Raw genomic sequence first — 16,412 nt, 5'->3', positions numbered from 1 at the left:
GTCTACTTCAGAGAGAACAAGGACTCACATTAAAAACCAGAATCCCAGCCAACACAAGAATGCTGGAACCTGCTGGGGCCTGTCTGTACTTGCCATGTTTTAGAGCATTTTCTAGCACTTACTGGGCAAGCAGGATGCTGTTTGTCCCTCGTGTATTTTCACAGAAGTCCATTTGCTTTCCATCTCTGGCCTCTTTGCCATGGGCTATGTCCATCATCAAGCGCGATCTATGTGGCAGAAGTTAGTGCAGCTCCCTGGGGAAAAGCTTTCGAAGGCCAGATGGGCTATTTAAAATCAGGATTTTTTCCCCTTCCTTAGAAGATAGATTTTAAATGACCAAGTTTTCCTTTATCCCAGTAATAGTTTTTATTTCCAAATAGAACTTTTAACACAGGTTATAAAGACTACAAAGCCTTTACATTTACCTGTCTTGATATATTTCTATACATTTTAACTAAAAACAACTCATGAAGAAAACAATACTGGTATGGGTCACTAATTATTGCTGTGCCTAGATTTCCAGACATTTTTATCCAATGTTTAACACTTGAAATATACAAGATGCCAAAAGAAGTGAAACAAAGTATTACTTATAAAATCAATTTGAGAAAAAAAAATCTAGAACATAAAATGCCAAGAACTAAAAAATAAATATGAGAAGAGTGGCAAAGCAGCTAAGGGGCAATTTGGCACATCAGTGCAAGCTTCAAAAGCTATTCTTCAATTTCACTTTACGCCAGAAAGTGCAAATCTCAAACGCTTTATCACAGATTAATTGTTTAAGTTTAATGTATATTTTCCTAAACCCACTATCTTTTAAAGTAAAAGTACATTTTCTATAGATAATAAAAAAATTTTAAAGTATAACAGCACATTTAGCTAAGCAATTTTTAGATTCTAAATGACTAATAAACTGAAGTGGTTCAGGCATACATTTGAAAAGTTACAGAGAGGCAGATCAAAGGAAACAAGCGTGATGTTACCAGATCATTCCCACTTCATAATGAGGCAGGGATGCATGAGGTGTGATGGTGGTAGAGCTGTGTCTCTTCCACGTACCCTTTAACAAACCTTTGCTTGATTTATTGTCTTTCCTTACTAGTTTGAACCCCAATCTCTTTAGCAGAACAAACAACATTATATACCAAGAGGGAGTGAGAATTTGTGTTAGTTTCTTCTCTACGTGAGAGCAATAAAGCCTAAAGGAAAATAAACAAAGCAGGGTTTCCAGGGCCCTCTGGGTTTAGTAATGTACATCTGTGCAGACCCTTCGATCTATCATGGCAGATCTTGACACCTTCCCTGGTGTAGGATGATGGGAGTGTCCTATACCATTATTGATATTCTAGGACAATAAAACACTCAGAAAGGCATTCTATACCACCATCGTGATGATTCTGTGATGTCTCCAACCAGCTCTGTCTATGAGTATTAACACAAGGAAAGATGGCATTAAACATACAATGACAATAAATTAACTGAAATGTCTTATTTATGTTTTATATATTTTTAAGTTCAGAGGTGCATGTGCAGGTTTGTTATGTAAATTTGTGTCATGGAGGTTTAGTGTACAGATTATTTCATCACCCAGGCATTAAGCCATATTAGTTATTTTTCCTGATCCCCTCTTTCTTCCCACCCTTCACTCTCTGACAGGTCCCAGTGTGTGCTGTTCCCCTCCATATGTCCATACGTTCTCATTATTTAGCTCCCGCTTATAGGTGAGAATATACAGTATCTGGTTTTCTGTTCCTGTGTCAGTTTGCTAAGGATAATGGCCTCCAGCTCCATCCATGTTCCTGCAAAGGACATGACCTCATTCTTTTTTTATAGTTGCATAGTTTTCCATGGTGTATATGCACCACATTTTCTTTATCCAGTTTACCACTGATGGGCATTTAGGTTGATTCCATGTCTTTGTCTTTGCTCTTGTAAATGGTGAATTAACTGAATTTTTATTATGCTACATTCCAAATCCATTTCCCCAAATGAAGAAAATCAGAGTTTTTCATGAACCTTAATTTCTAACATTCATTGTGACATAGACCTCCCCACTTCTAACAAACATTTGTATATTTTAGACATAATACTAGATACTGGAGATTAAAATATGACTAAAGATATTCGTTACCTTTAATAGTCTAGAATCACTAGAACTAAGCTATTATGGAAAGCTGGGTTTTCCACAGAGCTGAGGCTTAACCAGTTAAGTAACAACTTAATTTTAATGGTTTTGTTTTGTAGGTGTGTGAAAATCTTCTGCAAGTGAACTCTACACTTTCTTACCTCAGTCAAATTGCTAAACAAAATTTTATTTTCCTCATATGATTGGGTACCACCATTATAAAGATAGTTCAATGTTTTCTGTATTAGATGGAACCATAAATCTATATTGTATGTGGAGTTAAATGGATGGTGACGATAGGTGCAGACCTTGCATTTTTAAAGATTTGATTTCAAGTTAGTTGTTTCTTTTACATAAAAGGAGAATAAAGGTTATTTGTGACACACTGGGGAGATATTCTGTGAAAGCAATCAGAAGCCAAAGTTGCTTCTGCTAAGCAGTTTTCTTACCTTTCATGCATGCGTGCACGCACACACAAACTCACACACGACACCCAGTTTCACTCTTGTGGCCAGTGCCCTTTGATTGGTAAGCAGCAGTAAAAACATATTTTTTTGCAGAACTGACCCAAGGGTCTCCAGGCACACTCTGTCCATCCACACCCACCCATTCAGCTAACTCATCTGCATCAGCTTTGTCAATGGTGTGTGAAGAAAAACCTCCTCAGACGATTCCAAAACTTCTTCCAGAAACACCAAAGCTAACACTGCGGAACAGGAAAACGTCAAAAATGAATAAGCAAAGATTTCACCTCCTCAGGTTGAACCCTACAATTGTTTATGAGGAAGAACACTTTGTCTTTCTCAGCTGAACTTAAGTTTCTAATTTTTTAGTGGTGCACAAAAGAAAAATTAAAGCAGGAATAGAATTTACAGTGATCTTGCGGCAAAGGTGAAAACAATTAGATTTTCCAATCACTGAGGTTTTATTTCATGGAATTTTAGTGTTAGAGCATGCATGACGAATTAGTTTAAAATGGCATGCATCAGATTCACAGAAGCCTGCTTGGCAGGACAGAAGCATTGAAAGTTGGAGCTGAAAGGGTGACTCCAGAAGGATCACTTGGAGCAAATGAGGGCACCAAGTAAGGCTGGCCCAGTTCACAAGGCTTGACAGTGGCAAAATGGCCATAAATTGCCAAATCTGCCCTTTAAAGGCTGTCTAAGTGTTAAGCACTGACAGTGCTCAGAAATGAGTTTTCTAAGAAGTTTTTTTGAGAGCTTCATGAGTTGGTGTTTGACTAGTTATATAACTAAGTATGTAATGCAATGGTTTAGTTCTAACGATCAAGCCTGCCCTTCAGAAAATTTAAAGACCAAGCAACTACATTTTGGCTTTTTGTAGTTTTCTTTAAAAGCCACTCCTGCAAACTCTGTAATTTAGGTGTATGTACAACCACAAGGTTTGACAGTTCTAAGTCATTCTCCGTTTTGAGTAACCATTCTTGATTAACTGTTGATATTATACAAACTAAATTACTAATTTTATGCATTCTTTAGCATTTTCAGGTTCTCATTCATTCATTCATTTTTTGAAAACAGAGTCTCACTCCGTTGCCCATGCTGGAGTGCAGTGGCATGATCTTGTCTCACTGAACCTCACGGTCCCAAGATTCTCTTACCTCAGCCTCCAGAGTAGCTGGGATTACAGGCACGTGACATTACACCTGGCTAATTTTTGTACTTTTAGTAGAGACGGGGTTTCGCCATGTTGGCCAGGCTAGTCTCAAACTCCTGACTTCGGGTGATCTGCCCACCTCGGCCTCCCAAAGTGCCACAGGTATTTTTTTTTTTTTTTTTTTTTTTGAGACAGAGCCTCACTTTGTTGCCCAGGCTAGACTGCAGTGGCGCGATCTCGGCTCACTGCAAGCTCTGCCTCCCAGGTTCACGCCATTCTCCTGCCTCAGCCTCCCAAGTAGCTGGTACTACAGGCGTCCACCACCACGCCTGGCTAATTTTTTGTATTTTTAGTAGAGACGAGGTTTCACCGTGTTAGGGAGGATGGTCTTGATTTCCAGACCTCGTGATCCACCTGCCTCAGTCTCCCAAAGTGCTGGGATTACAAGCATGAGCCACCGCGCCCGGCCAGGTTCTTATCTTTTTAAAGTCACTGTTCAGATTTATGTAAAGATTAAATAAGATGCCACAAGGGAAATAACTAGGTTACTCCTTGGCATATAAAAAGTAAACAATAAATGTCAATTGTTATTTTATTTTGTTGTATGGGCACCAGTGTTTTCCATCTCTACATAGCACAGCTTATCACCTTCCCATCTTCTTCCCAAATTTTCTGAACTAAACAATTTGATGCTTCAGTGACTGTTGGAGACCTCTTTCTCCACACATTCTTAGCAGTCAAAGCAGAGATGTGACTGCAGGACCTCTCATGACCAAGAAGGACTTGGTTGATGACTGACTCTCTCCCACCCCTGCAGAGCTGAGTTTATTTTTTGCCAGTGACTCTTCCTTGCTTCCTCACTCTCACTTTCCAAGACCCCATTCACCACTGTTGCCATACAGCTTTTCCTCTCTTCTGATTTTCTTCATTTTGTTTCTCCCCCACTTTTTTGGGGATCATGTACAAAAAGCTTGACCTTTGTTGATAGTAAGTTTCCTTCCATGCCAGCGTATTAATTACATCTGGTTCCTTTTTTGCTATGCTTATTTGGTTATTGGTTTCTTAAAGTTCCCTTTCATGGCTAAAATATATTGTGTTATATATGTTATTATACATATTAAAATTTTAATTATATTTCGTGTGTTGTGGGGGGAAGAGAAGCAGCATTTAGGTAATGCTACCTAATCTGGAACTACTCCAGAAAGCTGGACCATAATAATAATAATGAAAATAATAGTAACCAATCACCACTGCAATGAGAGCAGTAAAACTGACAACAATCATTTGAGTTCTTACTCTGTACCATAGGTTGGTCAGAGTGATTTACAATCTCAATGACATCTCACAACACTATTGTGGGAGATCTCACGCCCATATTCCAGATAAGGAAACAGATGTGAAGGAGTCAAGTCGCATGCTGAAGGCCCACAGAAAGCAAAGGCAGAACTGCTAACAGCCAGTCTTACTCCAGAACCCATACTGCTAACCAGGGAGCCAGATTTCACTATACCTTTACTCCAGTCTTTCTAAGTTTGATAGAACCAAAGAGGTGATCATCATAAATTTTATTTAATCAGCAAAACACTTAAAGGAAGCATACACATCACACTTCAGTTTTTGGGGCTACTAGAATATTTCCCCTGGGCTACTAGAATAGTTCTTCTATCATTGTAAAATTCTGATATTAAATTCGAACAGCTAAATCTCTGAATAACTAGTCATCATACCTTATATTTTAAAAGTTGAAAAGATTTCCCGGAAATAAAGCTAGGCAAAAATATCCCCCATGTTGCCAAAATATATTCTCATCCAAGATTCAAATACATTTTAATAGCTATAAGATGAAACTGATATAAGCAAAAAAAAAAAAAAAAAAATCACTGCTATTCATTAAGGATTAAAAGAACTGAGGGAATTTTGAAAATAATTTTAGACGTTGTAGAAATTACTATATTAAAAAACATGTATTGAAAAGACACTCAAAGGTCAACAGAATCCCACAACTAGGTGGCCAAAATCATTGAATAATGGTGAAGAAGTATTCATACTGCATTTAATATTTAAGAACTACATATTAATCACAATTAAGTACCCAAATCTGGCCATATACATTCTGTAGCTAACTATATAGCATTATCCATCATTATTTTGGCAAGTTAATTTTCAAATTAATAGTATATTATCATCTGGCTTAATATGTGGAAGTCATATTACAGGTTGCAAATCCCTTATCTGAAATGCTTGGGAGCAGAAATGTTTTGGATTTTGAATTTTTTCAAATTTTGGAATATTTGCATTACATACTGGTTGAGCATTCCTAACCCAAAAATCTGAAATCCAAAATGCTCCTATAAGCATTTTCTTTGAGCATCATGTGAGTGCTCAAAAAGTTTTAAATTTTGAATCATTTTCGATTTCAGATTTTTCGATTAGGAATACTCAACCTAATAGTCTAAAACTGAATAAAATATCATTATAAAAATAGTCATGTGAAACAATGCCTCAGTCATGGGAAATGGGTCCTAATGTCCCATTGGAAAGGCCATTCAACTAAGGGATGTACAAAAACACACAAAAGGTTTTAATGCAATATCCAGTAAGCCCAGATGATAATAAATCTGTGGATAGAAAAGCAATGCCTTATTTGGTGCTATCCATGTCCTTATTTCTTTTAAAAAATAGTTTTATTTTCTTCCAAATTCATTTCCTTTTCTACTCATTCATTTCCCCTTTTTTATGCACTATACTCTAATGGCTGGTTTTGAATTGTTTCTGCTGCATAAGTTTTGATCTGGGAGAGGAGCAAGATAAAAGTAACTCTCAAGCACATTTCTCAAATTATCTGAGGTCCAGGATTGGTTTTTTCCTCTAGTCCTCCACAGACTGATAACTGAGCAAAACACAAAGTAATGTACTTTTAAAGGAAAAAAAAAAAATTTCCCTAAAACAAGAGAGAGTACAAGTCTCATTTTAAAAAAAAGTATTTGATTCAATAAACATAAAACTTATTATTGACTGACTATGAAAGTTTCTAGATGCTAACTCTCAGTTTCTGTACTTAGCTTTTGGTGGACAGGTAATGGCAAGACTGTGGACGGGCACAGGCCCAGAACCATACAATTCTGTAGCTCTGCTCTGGGCAGGGCACTTCACTTGCCTCTTTCCCACTTTTAGGATCCACTTCTCCTCAAGGAGACCTGGATACCACAGGCACCCTGGTAGACCCTGGGACCCCTCCAGCACTCTTTATTTTCCTGGTATCTCCTGGAGGAATCTGCAATTGTATCATTTAGTTGGTTGCTTGTCTACTGTCTCTCTCTTTGGCAAGAATGAAAGCTCTGTGAGCAAACAGACCTTGTCTGCCTTATGATCCATTTCTTTACTAGAGCCCAGGACTGTTAAATTCATTAATAAAGTCTTTCCATCACTTTTTGTTCTTTATATTCCTTTACTCAATTGATATTCAGCATGTGTAGAACATTTTATTCCAAAGCTGCATAAAAGTTTTGGAATCAGGCACATAAATAATATCCTTCTACCAATAAATGCTATCTGTTATAAAACAGTTTTTATTTTGTAATCACTGAATATGTCAAAACTTTATAGTTCAGGCCTTTTGAATCAAATGCAAAATCAAATATGAAAAGCTTAATGGATCTTGTCCCCTAAAATTGTAGTTTGCTATACAGGAAAATAGACTCTTAAAAATGATAAATTGAAATATATGTATATACATACACACACACACACACACATAAATATATCATTCTTAAGGAAACATATTAATGAAACATTTAAAAAGGCTGAGATCTTTAATGTGAAAAATAATAAAATAAAGATGACTGCCACTGAAGAGAAGAAAAAATGTTTTATGTTTTTTCTAAATGTGTATAAAACTAAATCTTGTACCTATCAAAATGACACTTTTTTCAAAGAAAGGTATTATCAAATGTGTACATTTGGACACCCAGCACTTCCTTGTGTAAATGTATAGGAAATCCTTAAAGGAGCATAAAACAATTTATGTAGAAATTCTATACTTAAACTTATTCGAAGGAAATAATCAAAGGAAATAATTAAAGGAAATAATTAAGACATGCATAGCATTGCTCTAAATGTCAAATAATAGGGAATTAGTTAAATAAGACATACCTATTTAATTCCATGTAGCCATTAAAAGGATACCACAGAACAGAACTTATTGATGTGAAAAGATGATTAAAATGTACTTGTTACTAAAAACAGCAGGTTGCAATACTGTGTTATATAATAATGGGCCCATACTGTGTATCCAGATAAACATAAAATGATAGTAATAAATGTATGAGACATAGACTATATTTTTGCTTCTCTGTATTTTATAATTTGTCTGCAATAAACAAATATTAATGCAATGGAGAATAAGATAAAATATATAAAAACAACAACTATAAAAAGAACCCCTTCAATCAAAAAGAGATAATCAGGGATTTGATTCAACTATGGCTTGGCACTATTAGGAGGCCGAATATGATTCATTGAACTGAACTGTAGTAAAGACAGGATATTAGGAAAATGTTTAAATTATGTGAGAACTATTCTCAAGCACTTTAAAGATCTATTTGCAAGATAACAAATGTGCTACTTTTTAGTAATGTCTATGCATTCTTGAGACCAGCTTTGAAGATGACAGTTGTCATTCCATTTGACTTGTACTTACATTATGTCTTGCCTATAGTTTCAAAAACAGAACCCAGGGGCTGATTCTTACAAGCATTTTCTTAAAGATTCACTGGGTGTCTGTAAATCTGATCAACTGGTCTTTGGGAGATTATTATTCAACACTTATCACATACTTTATTTCTAGAGCTATGACTGTCACTTCCCAAGCCTCACTTCATAATGAAAATAAAGAAAACAGCCCTTTGGAAAAGTTGGATGGTAATATCAAGTGAGCAAGTTTTTAGTATATACCGTATCACAACCTCCTACATGGCTGACTTTTGACTTTTTAATTTCTTTTATAACTGACAGAAGACACAAAGGCAAAAATGTCAACTTCACAAAAAACTTAGTGCTTTTTGGAAAGAATCTTAGAGATCATTCAGTCTAACCCCCTGATGTTACAAATACGGAAATTTAGGCCTAGAAAATGGAGGCGGAGCTTGCAGTGAGCTGAGATCCGGCCACTGCGCTCCAGCCTGGGCGACAGAGTGAGACTCTGTCTCAAAAAAAAAAAAAAAAAAAAGAAAAGAAAATAGGTTAGTGACGAAACAAACTAGAAGCAGGTGTCCTGCCTCTAAGCCCAATCCAGTTGCCATCCTGATTTACTACTTACATGGAACATCAGATTCCACTTTAGAAGTTAACTATCAACCTATAGGGTTAAGGAAAATAGCAATGTGTGTATACAGACCTTGCATCTGGTAGCTGTATGGGGCCTGTCCAGGTTGAGGGGTACTGAAGCTTGTGCCATAGCTGAGAAATCCTGTCTGTCCAGGCGACTGAGACTGTGACAATCCACCTTCAGTCTTGATGCCTGCCCACAATGCACCTAAATCAGTTAGTGATAGCTTATCTATCTGTCCATTTTCAAAAGCTGGCAAATATACAAAAACATACACTTCCACAACCGTTTAACTACAAATGCTTCCCCAATCTTATCTCAAAAATAAAGGGTATATATGCATACAATGAAATACCATAAAGTACAACTTCAATTTTTTAAATCCAGGATTACAGATTTGAATGCCTATTCACATTATTCTCTCGTTTTACTGCACTTTAACACACATCCCTTCTATAAAATGTAACTCCTGTGATATATTTTCATACTTCATTTTGTTGTTTTAATGTAAGAGTTGAAGATCATCTCCTTCACAGTCAAGAAATAGCCATAATTAAATTTTAGCTAAATGATCCCAAAGTTGCTATATTGACTAGTGTCAAAATTAAAATCCTTTATATATATGATTTATACAATCATATATATGATAATCATATATATATGATTAATTAGATACTATACAGTCACAGTATTTTTCCCTCCTTTACTCTTTCTACTACAAAGCCGATTTCAGTACCAACTCATTTTGAAGTCCAAAGACGCAATACTGGGCACAGAGCTAAACAATATGGTGGAAAGGCTTTTCCTGAATATCTAGGTCCTATCAGAAAATAAGCACAAAGGAAGCAGAATACTAACGAGCTGAATCTTACAAAACAGCAGTGATTTATAAACAAGTGAGGTTGACCAGCAGTTTCCTTTTGTCCCTTTTAGTGTGAAATATTTGTCTACAACTGTTTTCAATGTAGTCTAAAGTACTTTTGTTTCTATTATATAATAATATAAAAATGATGTATTTGTGGCCCCCAAATACTTCCCCAAACATCAGACTAATAACGTAATTTTGGAACTTGGAATTGGCAGCACTGAGGTATGGGGCTAAGCTCTGTCTTTAATTAATTACAATTAGAGACAGTCATGCATGTTAACAACTCTCCTTCATTTTCATAGAGGGAGGGGAGGAAAATTTCTGCCAAGGGAATTCACATTTTTAAATAATTTTGCTTTGTACTTAAAATAAATGATATCTTTAGGATCTAGAATACACAGTAGTCTTACTGTTTATTTCCATTTTAGGGGAATCTCATCAGCAGAGTGCAGCTAAGTAATTGCTTTAAGGCAGTGGGAGAATCTGACTCTTGGCTGAGAGTGCCTACTCTAATTCCTGCAGTATCTCTAAATAACTTCATAATGACCTTAACATTTAAGTCTTAACACAACCTTAACATTTAAAAAATGTGATTTTTCCCTGTAGAGGTAATCCCAAATCAATGAATAACCCATACATAGAAATGGTCCCTGGAAATACACCTGCCCCAGACAGGTGGCATGATGGCTTTAGAAAATCCCTTTCTTTCCATGTTGTCACCGCTAGGGATTTTCCACCTCTTGCTGCATTTGAGACTATACTGATGTGCTTCCAGCCTTCACCTATACCAATAAAATGCCAATAATTCATGTCTTTTTTTTTTTTTTTGAGACAGAGTCTTGCTCTGTCACCCAGACTGGAGTACAGTGGTGTGATCTCTGCTCACTGCAAGCTCCGCCTCCTGGGTTCACGCCATTCTCCTGCCTCAGCCTCCCGAGTAGCTGGGACTACCAGCACCCACCACCACACCCGGCCAGTTTTTTGTTTAGTAGTGATGGGGTTTCACCATGTTAGCCAGGATGGTCTCGATCTCCTGACCTTGTGATCTGCCCACCTCGGCCTCCCAAAGTCCTGGGATTACAGGTTTGAGCCACTGTGCCCAGCCTAATTCATGTATTTTGATTCTGTTTTTAGCTTATTGGTTCCAGATGGGGATCTTTGTGATAAGAACATGTAAGGAAAGGCAGAAAGAGCTAGAAAGCACCCATAGCCACGCTTATCTCTGTGACTTCTACCTACAAGGTGGCAAACTCATTTCACTGGCAGACTCTAAGCAGATCCAGCAAAAAACAGAATGAATTTGTGTTTCCCCATTGATCTATCATTCTCATGATAAAAAGATATGCCAATCTCTTCTTACAGGGTCTCAATAGAAAGTCGAGAGCACAAGTCCTTGGAGAAAGTTTTGTAAGACCATCTGAGCTTTGACTATCAGCAGTTAAAACCCAAGCTATGTGCTCTTCTTTCATGAAAGAGCAAAGGGGAGAAGGATGCCATATTTTTCAATGCATTGGCCCCCAAAATAGAACTTTTGGATCAGAAGTACTCAGGGCATCTCCTTGTACTCAAGTTCCCAAAAGAGAAGACAGGGGGTTATTAGGAAAATGCTAAGAACTGAAAATTATTCCCTGGGAATTTATAACCATGGAAAACTCTGGAATCAAAGCCCTTCACCACACTGAGCCTCACTCTCTCCCCCATCCCCTATCCCCACCTATCCCATTACAATCCCCATCCTCACTCTGCTAGTTCTGATTCTATTCCCAGACCTTTTGCTCATCTCACAATCTTTGAATAGCTATTTCAGACAAGGGCATTCATTAGTGGTTTAGAACTGGAGGAACCCCTAACCCAGAGCTCAGAAATTGGCAAAGGGAGATGTCCAGGTCCCACCATGACTGAATGGGGAGGAGAAGGAAGAAGAAAGGTGTGTGGCTGGTAGCCAGGGCCGTGATGGGAATGGCACCTTCCAATGACAGCACTGGTGGGCTGACAGTGCTTCAGAACCATGTGGACTGGAAAATACATTTACACTTCAAATAACCATCTCACAAATAAAATTTGAGAACATAAATCAAAGACTGCCTTGACTTCTATTATAGAATGGAAGCTGATCCTTTTTCTTCTTTTAGTCCAAGAATAGTTTGAAAATAAATTCCAGCTAAATTTAATCTATAGCTAATATTATTAAGAGAAACTGTGAATAAAAGTTATGGAAATGAGACATAATTCTAAAAATTCCATTTTAGGACTGTCTCTAAAGTCTACTTTAAAAATACCTATCTAGATAACATTAGGTTCTGATAGTTTTAAAATAAAACTATAAATGCTAAAGTCATATAAAATTTAGGTTATTTGTATATATTTTATAAGAAATTCATATATGGTCGATTTTGTTTGAGATAGAATTAAAAGGAACAAAGTAATTTACCTTCTTCTTCTTCTTCTTCTTCTTCTTCTTCTTATTATTATTATTATTATTATTATTATTATTTGAGACAGAGTCTCGCTCACAGGCTGGAGTGCAGTAGCGCGATCTCGGCTTACTGCAAGCTCCGCCTCACGGGTTCACGCCATTCTCCTGCCTCAGCCTCCCGAGTAGCTGGGACTACAGGCGCCCGCTACCTCGCCCGGCTAGTTTTTTGTATTTTTTGGTAGAGACGGGGTTTCATCGTGTTAGCCAGGATGGTCTCGATCTCCTGACCTCGTGATCCACCCGTCAAGGCCTCCCAAAGTGCTGGGATTACAGGCTTGAGCCACCGCGCCCGGCCAGTTTTATTCTTTTCTTAATAAAATGCCAATAATTCGAGTGTTTCTATTCAGCTCAATCTACTTAGAATCGCAATGACAATTTAATGGAAGAAAACGTATTTTGAAATTCTGAGTTTTTTTTTTAATTAAGCTTTGAGATTTTGTTGGATTTATTTTTAATTTACAGGTATTGACCCGTAACAAGTGAGTTAAATTACACCAAGATAAAGATAATCTCCAGGTGGGAAGGAACAAATGTCTATGTGAGCTTTAAATGTTTCCTGATTTGCCTCTTCAAAGTGCAGTCCAGGCAGTGATATATAGATCACTTTTCCTAATGGTCGATAATGCTGAAATTTGAGACTATTACCACCCTCGAGTTTAAAGCAAGAGTTTGTTGAATTCTACTTGTACGTCCCTAATCACAGCTAGGCATCTGATAAATAGGAAATGAATCTGTACCCCCAAAGACTTCATTCACAGACGTTTTATCACAAATATGCACAAAAATATCTTGGATTCCACAGCCCAGTGCTCAAATGGCAAATTCAGGGTTGAGATATAAATGGAGAAAAATGAGAGCAGAAGGCATACGAACCACACAATCTTTTCGCTACCTCTGACCTCAAGATAAGCTGCTGCCAGTTCTTATAAGGCTCATTAGAAACAATCACACTAAGAATTTACACACAGAACGTGACAACACTTTCTAAACTGGCCGAGGATTGGGTCTTCAAGTACCACTCAAATATGTTAATACATGCATGCCCATGCGATAATACCATCACTATAATAGCAGGTTACTCACCATATGAGGAAATGCCGTACGGCTGTCCTGGCTGTGGGTACGTGGCATAGGCTGTAGCTTGTTGCATTCCTGTGGTAAACTGTGTTTGCCCATATGCAGCCATAGTTTGTGAGGAAGGGGTAGGGAGAATATGTGGGTATGGTCTGCTATTTGTCAGAAATGACAGAAAATAGAAAGCCCATGCATTAGATGGAAACATGCAAACCGATTAACAACCACATCACAAATTCCAGCTAAATATTGTATCTTAAAGTAAAACTTTCACACAGAATTGACAAAACACTGAAATACTTCAGTGTCTCCACTACATGATGCTCAAAATAAATTTGTGTCAATATATTTACATCTCTATGAAATGCACTTTCATTTAAATTAAGATGGAACATGTGGGCACAGACATGACTTGAAATAAATAAAAGTCTACTCAGAGAAGTTATTTATTGATTAAGAGAAAAATACATCTTACTTGGAAGGGTAAATCTGTGGTGGAGAGAACTGGTGAGTTGGTCGTGGGCTGAAGCTACTGCTCCCAATTGCTGAAAAACAAAACAAAACAAAATAATGCACAATAATCCAAACAAAATACAAAATATACAGAAAACACTGATATATTTTCAGCTATAGATTGGCCATATGTAATTTCAGATAATTGATCTTTGTGACCTGCAGAGATGGCAATTTCATATGGTTCCACCTAACAGAAACTATAGAGAGGAACGAATAGAAACTGATTAAGGGCTCTAGTTTTAAATGAACTGTTAGAAAACATCATCACAATCTTCTCAAATACCTGCCGGCATGCTGTGAGTTTTTACAGTGGCAATACTTCAATAGTACGAGGAGTCCTGGCTACTGTTTGGAAAGCTGTACTGAAAGGGGAGGTATGAAGCTGAATTGCAGGATTGGGTGGGAATGTGAAAGGTCAGCCAGCCTATTGTTTGTGTTCAGTGAGAACACACAAACCTGAGGCTGTATTACCAAGAAAGGTGGTCTAATCTTCTCTCAGGTGAGAAGAACCAGGATAGATCCTCATTTGCCTACATTGATTTAGCAATGGTTTTTAGTAAAAATGCATTCCTATAACTATCTTAAATTTCTCAAGTTGCAAGCTAAGCCTGTTTTTTCCTGTGCTGATCCGGGTGTTCCTTTGCCTTTTAGTTATATGTGATCAACTTCTATGTTCAACTAAAAAAAGGTTTGCCTTTATTTTTTAAAGAGGTATTTAAGCATTCATGCAGAACTTTTCTTCTTAATCACATTCACTTGATTAAATAATGCACTAAAGTCCTAGCAAATGTTCTTGTACTCTAATTCTGAACTAAAGAAGCAAAAACCTATGTTAACAAAGTCCTGAAAATGGCAGTTTCAGCTTATTTCATTGTAAACAGAGTCAATTGACATACATATAAATCTACATATATGTGTATGTTTATATACATACATATATATCTACACATATTTCCGTTTATCACATGTACATTTTTTTTCCTCCAATTCCCTAATCTCTATCGGGCTAAGATGCATATTCCTTGGGGGCAATTATTATAAGATATAATAAGTTTATTTTATTCTTCTACCAACAATTACTATCTTCAGAGGCTCTATTATTTATTAATTCTATTCTACACTAAAATCCTTTTAGAAGGTTCCATGTACTCAAAGTTTCATAAAGTTTTCCCATTGTCACACTGGTACATTTGTGTTTCTCAAATTCAATTTTCCAGCTTTTGTTTGGGACGACAGTGGTAGAATTGGACTAGAGTCTTCAAATCTATGAGTAATCCTTTCCTTGTAAAACAAACAAGGCCTGTCCAGGGACAGTAGATCTAGATTCGTACCACTCTTGTAAGCTCCCAGACTTCAAACATCTGGCTGGCCGCTTGGCAGAGACAGCATCTGTACTGAAGAGATGGCAACCCAGCCCAGCTGGTACACCCCATCATCTGGCACATATGGAGCCACTACTCTGTTTCAGGTGCGGTGCCAGATGCCGCAGGTGCGAAGGTGCAAAGACTAGTTCTGTCTGATACGCGTGGGAAGGATGACACATAAAGAACTGTGGGATGGTCAGTTAAAGACTGCAACTTATAGAAGAGAGGGATTAGACTTCTTATTATCCTGTTTCCTCAGCACCTGACAGGGCCTGGCAGGTGGTAGAGGGAATCAACACACACTGTTTGTTTAAAAAGAATGTGAGAATTAGGGCATAAGCAAAGTAGATGTTTAAAACCACAATAATGTGAAGAATGGTTTAATTATTTTAAGTTTTATATAAACATACATAATAAACCTAATTCAGCTCTTTAGCAATATAGATTGCAGTAAGTAGTATCCCTTATGAAATAAACGTGAAGAACCCACAATGCTGTCTTATAACTACTCACCTAGTTAGGTGTGCTTAAAATTACTGAATGTGTCAAAGGCCATGTAATAAGTCATATCTTTTGGGCTTTTTAAAATTTTTTAAATCATACTTTAAGTTCTAGGATACATGTGCACAACGTGCAGGTTTGTTACATAGGTATACATGTGCCATGTTGGTTTGCTGCACCCATTAACTCGTCATTTACATTAGGTATTTCTCCTAATGCTATCCTTCCCCCTTCCCCCCACCCCATGACAGTCCCCGGTGTGTGATGTTCTCCACCCTGTGTACAAGTGTTCTCACTGTCCAGTTCCCACCTATGAGTGAGAATATGTGGTGTTTGGTTTTCTGTCCTTGAGATAGTTTGCTCAGAATGATGGTTTCCAGCTTCATCCATGTCCCTAAGAAGGACATGAACTCATCTTTTTTTATGGCTGCATGAACTCATCCTTTTTTATTCCATGGTGTATATGTGCCACATTTTCTTAATCCAGTCTATCATTGATGGACATTTGGGTTGGTTCCAAGTCTTTGCTATTGTGAATAGTGTCG

The 16,412-nt window shown here is 37.2% G+C and overlaps 1 protein-coding gene across 7 annotated transcripts in view; it reads right to left on the bottom strand.

The window, feature by feature from the left end:
* Positions 1–16,412, bottom strand: part of EYA1 (EYA transcriptional coactivator and phosphatase 1) — a 346,385-nt gene that overhangs the window by 112,845 nt on the left and 217,128 nt on the right. For 3 of the 7 annotated variants that reach the window (XM_012000091.1, XM_012000093.1, XM_012000096.1), the window contains 3 exons: positions 13,962–14,031; positions 13,496–13,641; positions 9,138–9,275 (listed from right to left, as the gene is read on the bottom strand). In XM_012000091.1, coding sequence (XP_011855481.1) covers positions 9,138–9,275; positions 13,496–13,641; positions 13,962–14,031 — 354 coding nt within the window. Of the gene's footprint in view, positions 1–9,137; positions 9,300–13,495; positions 13,642–13,961; positions 14,032–16,412 lie in introns of all 7 variants that reach the window. The other 4 variants (XM_012000092.1, XM_012000095.1, XM_012000094.1 and 1 more) reach the window with 3 other exon arrangements.

This window comes from Mandrillus leucophaeus, unplaced genomic scaffold, assembly GCF_000951045.1.
Source record: "Mandrillus leucophaeus isolate KB7577 unplaced genomic scaffold, Mleu.le_1.0 Scaffold616, whole genome shotgun sequence".
NCBI lineage: Eukaryota > Metazoa > Chordata > Mammalia > Primates > Cercopithecidae > Mandrillus > Mandrillus leucophaeus.
This window is presented reverse-complemented; position numbering and strand designations above follow the sequence as displayed.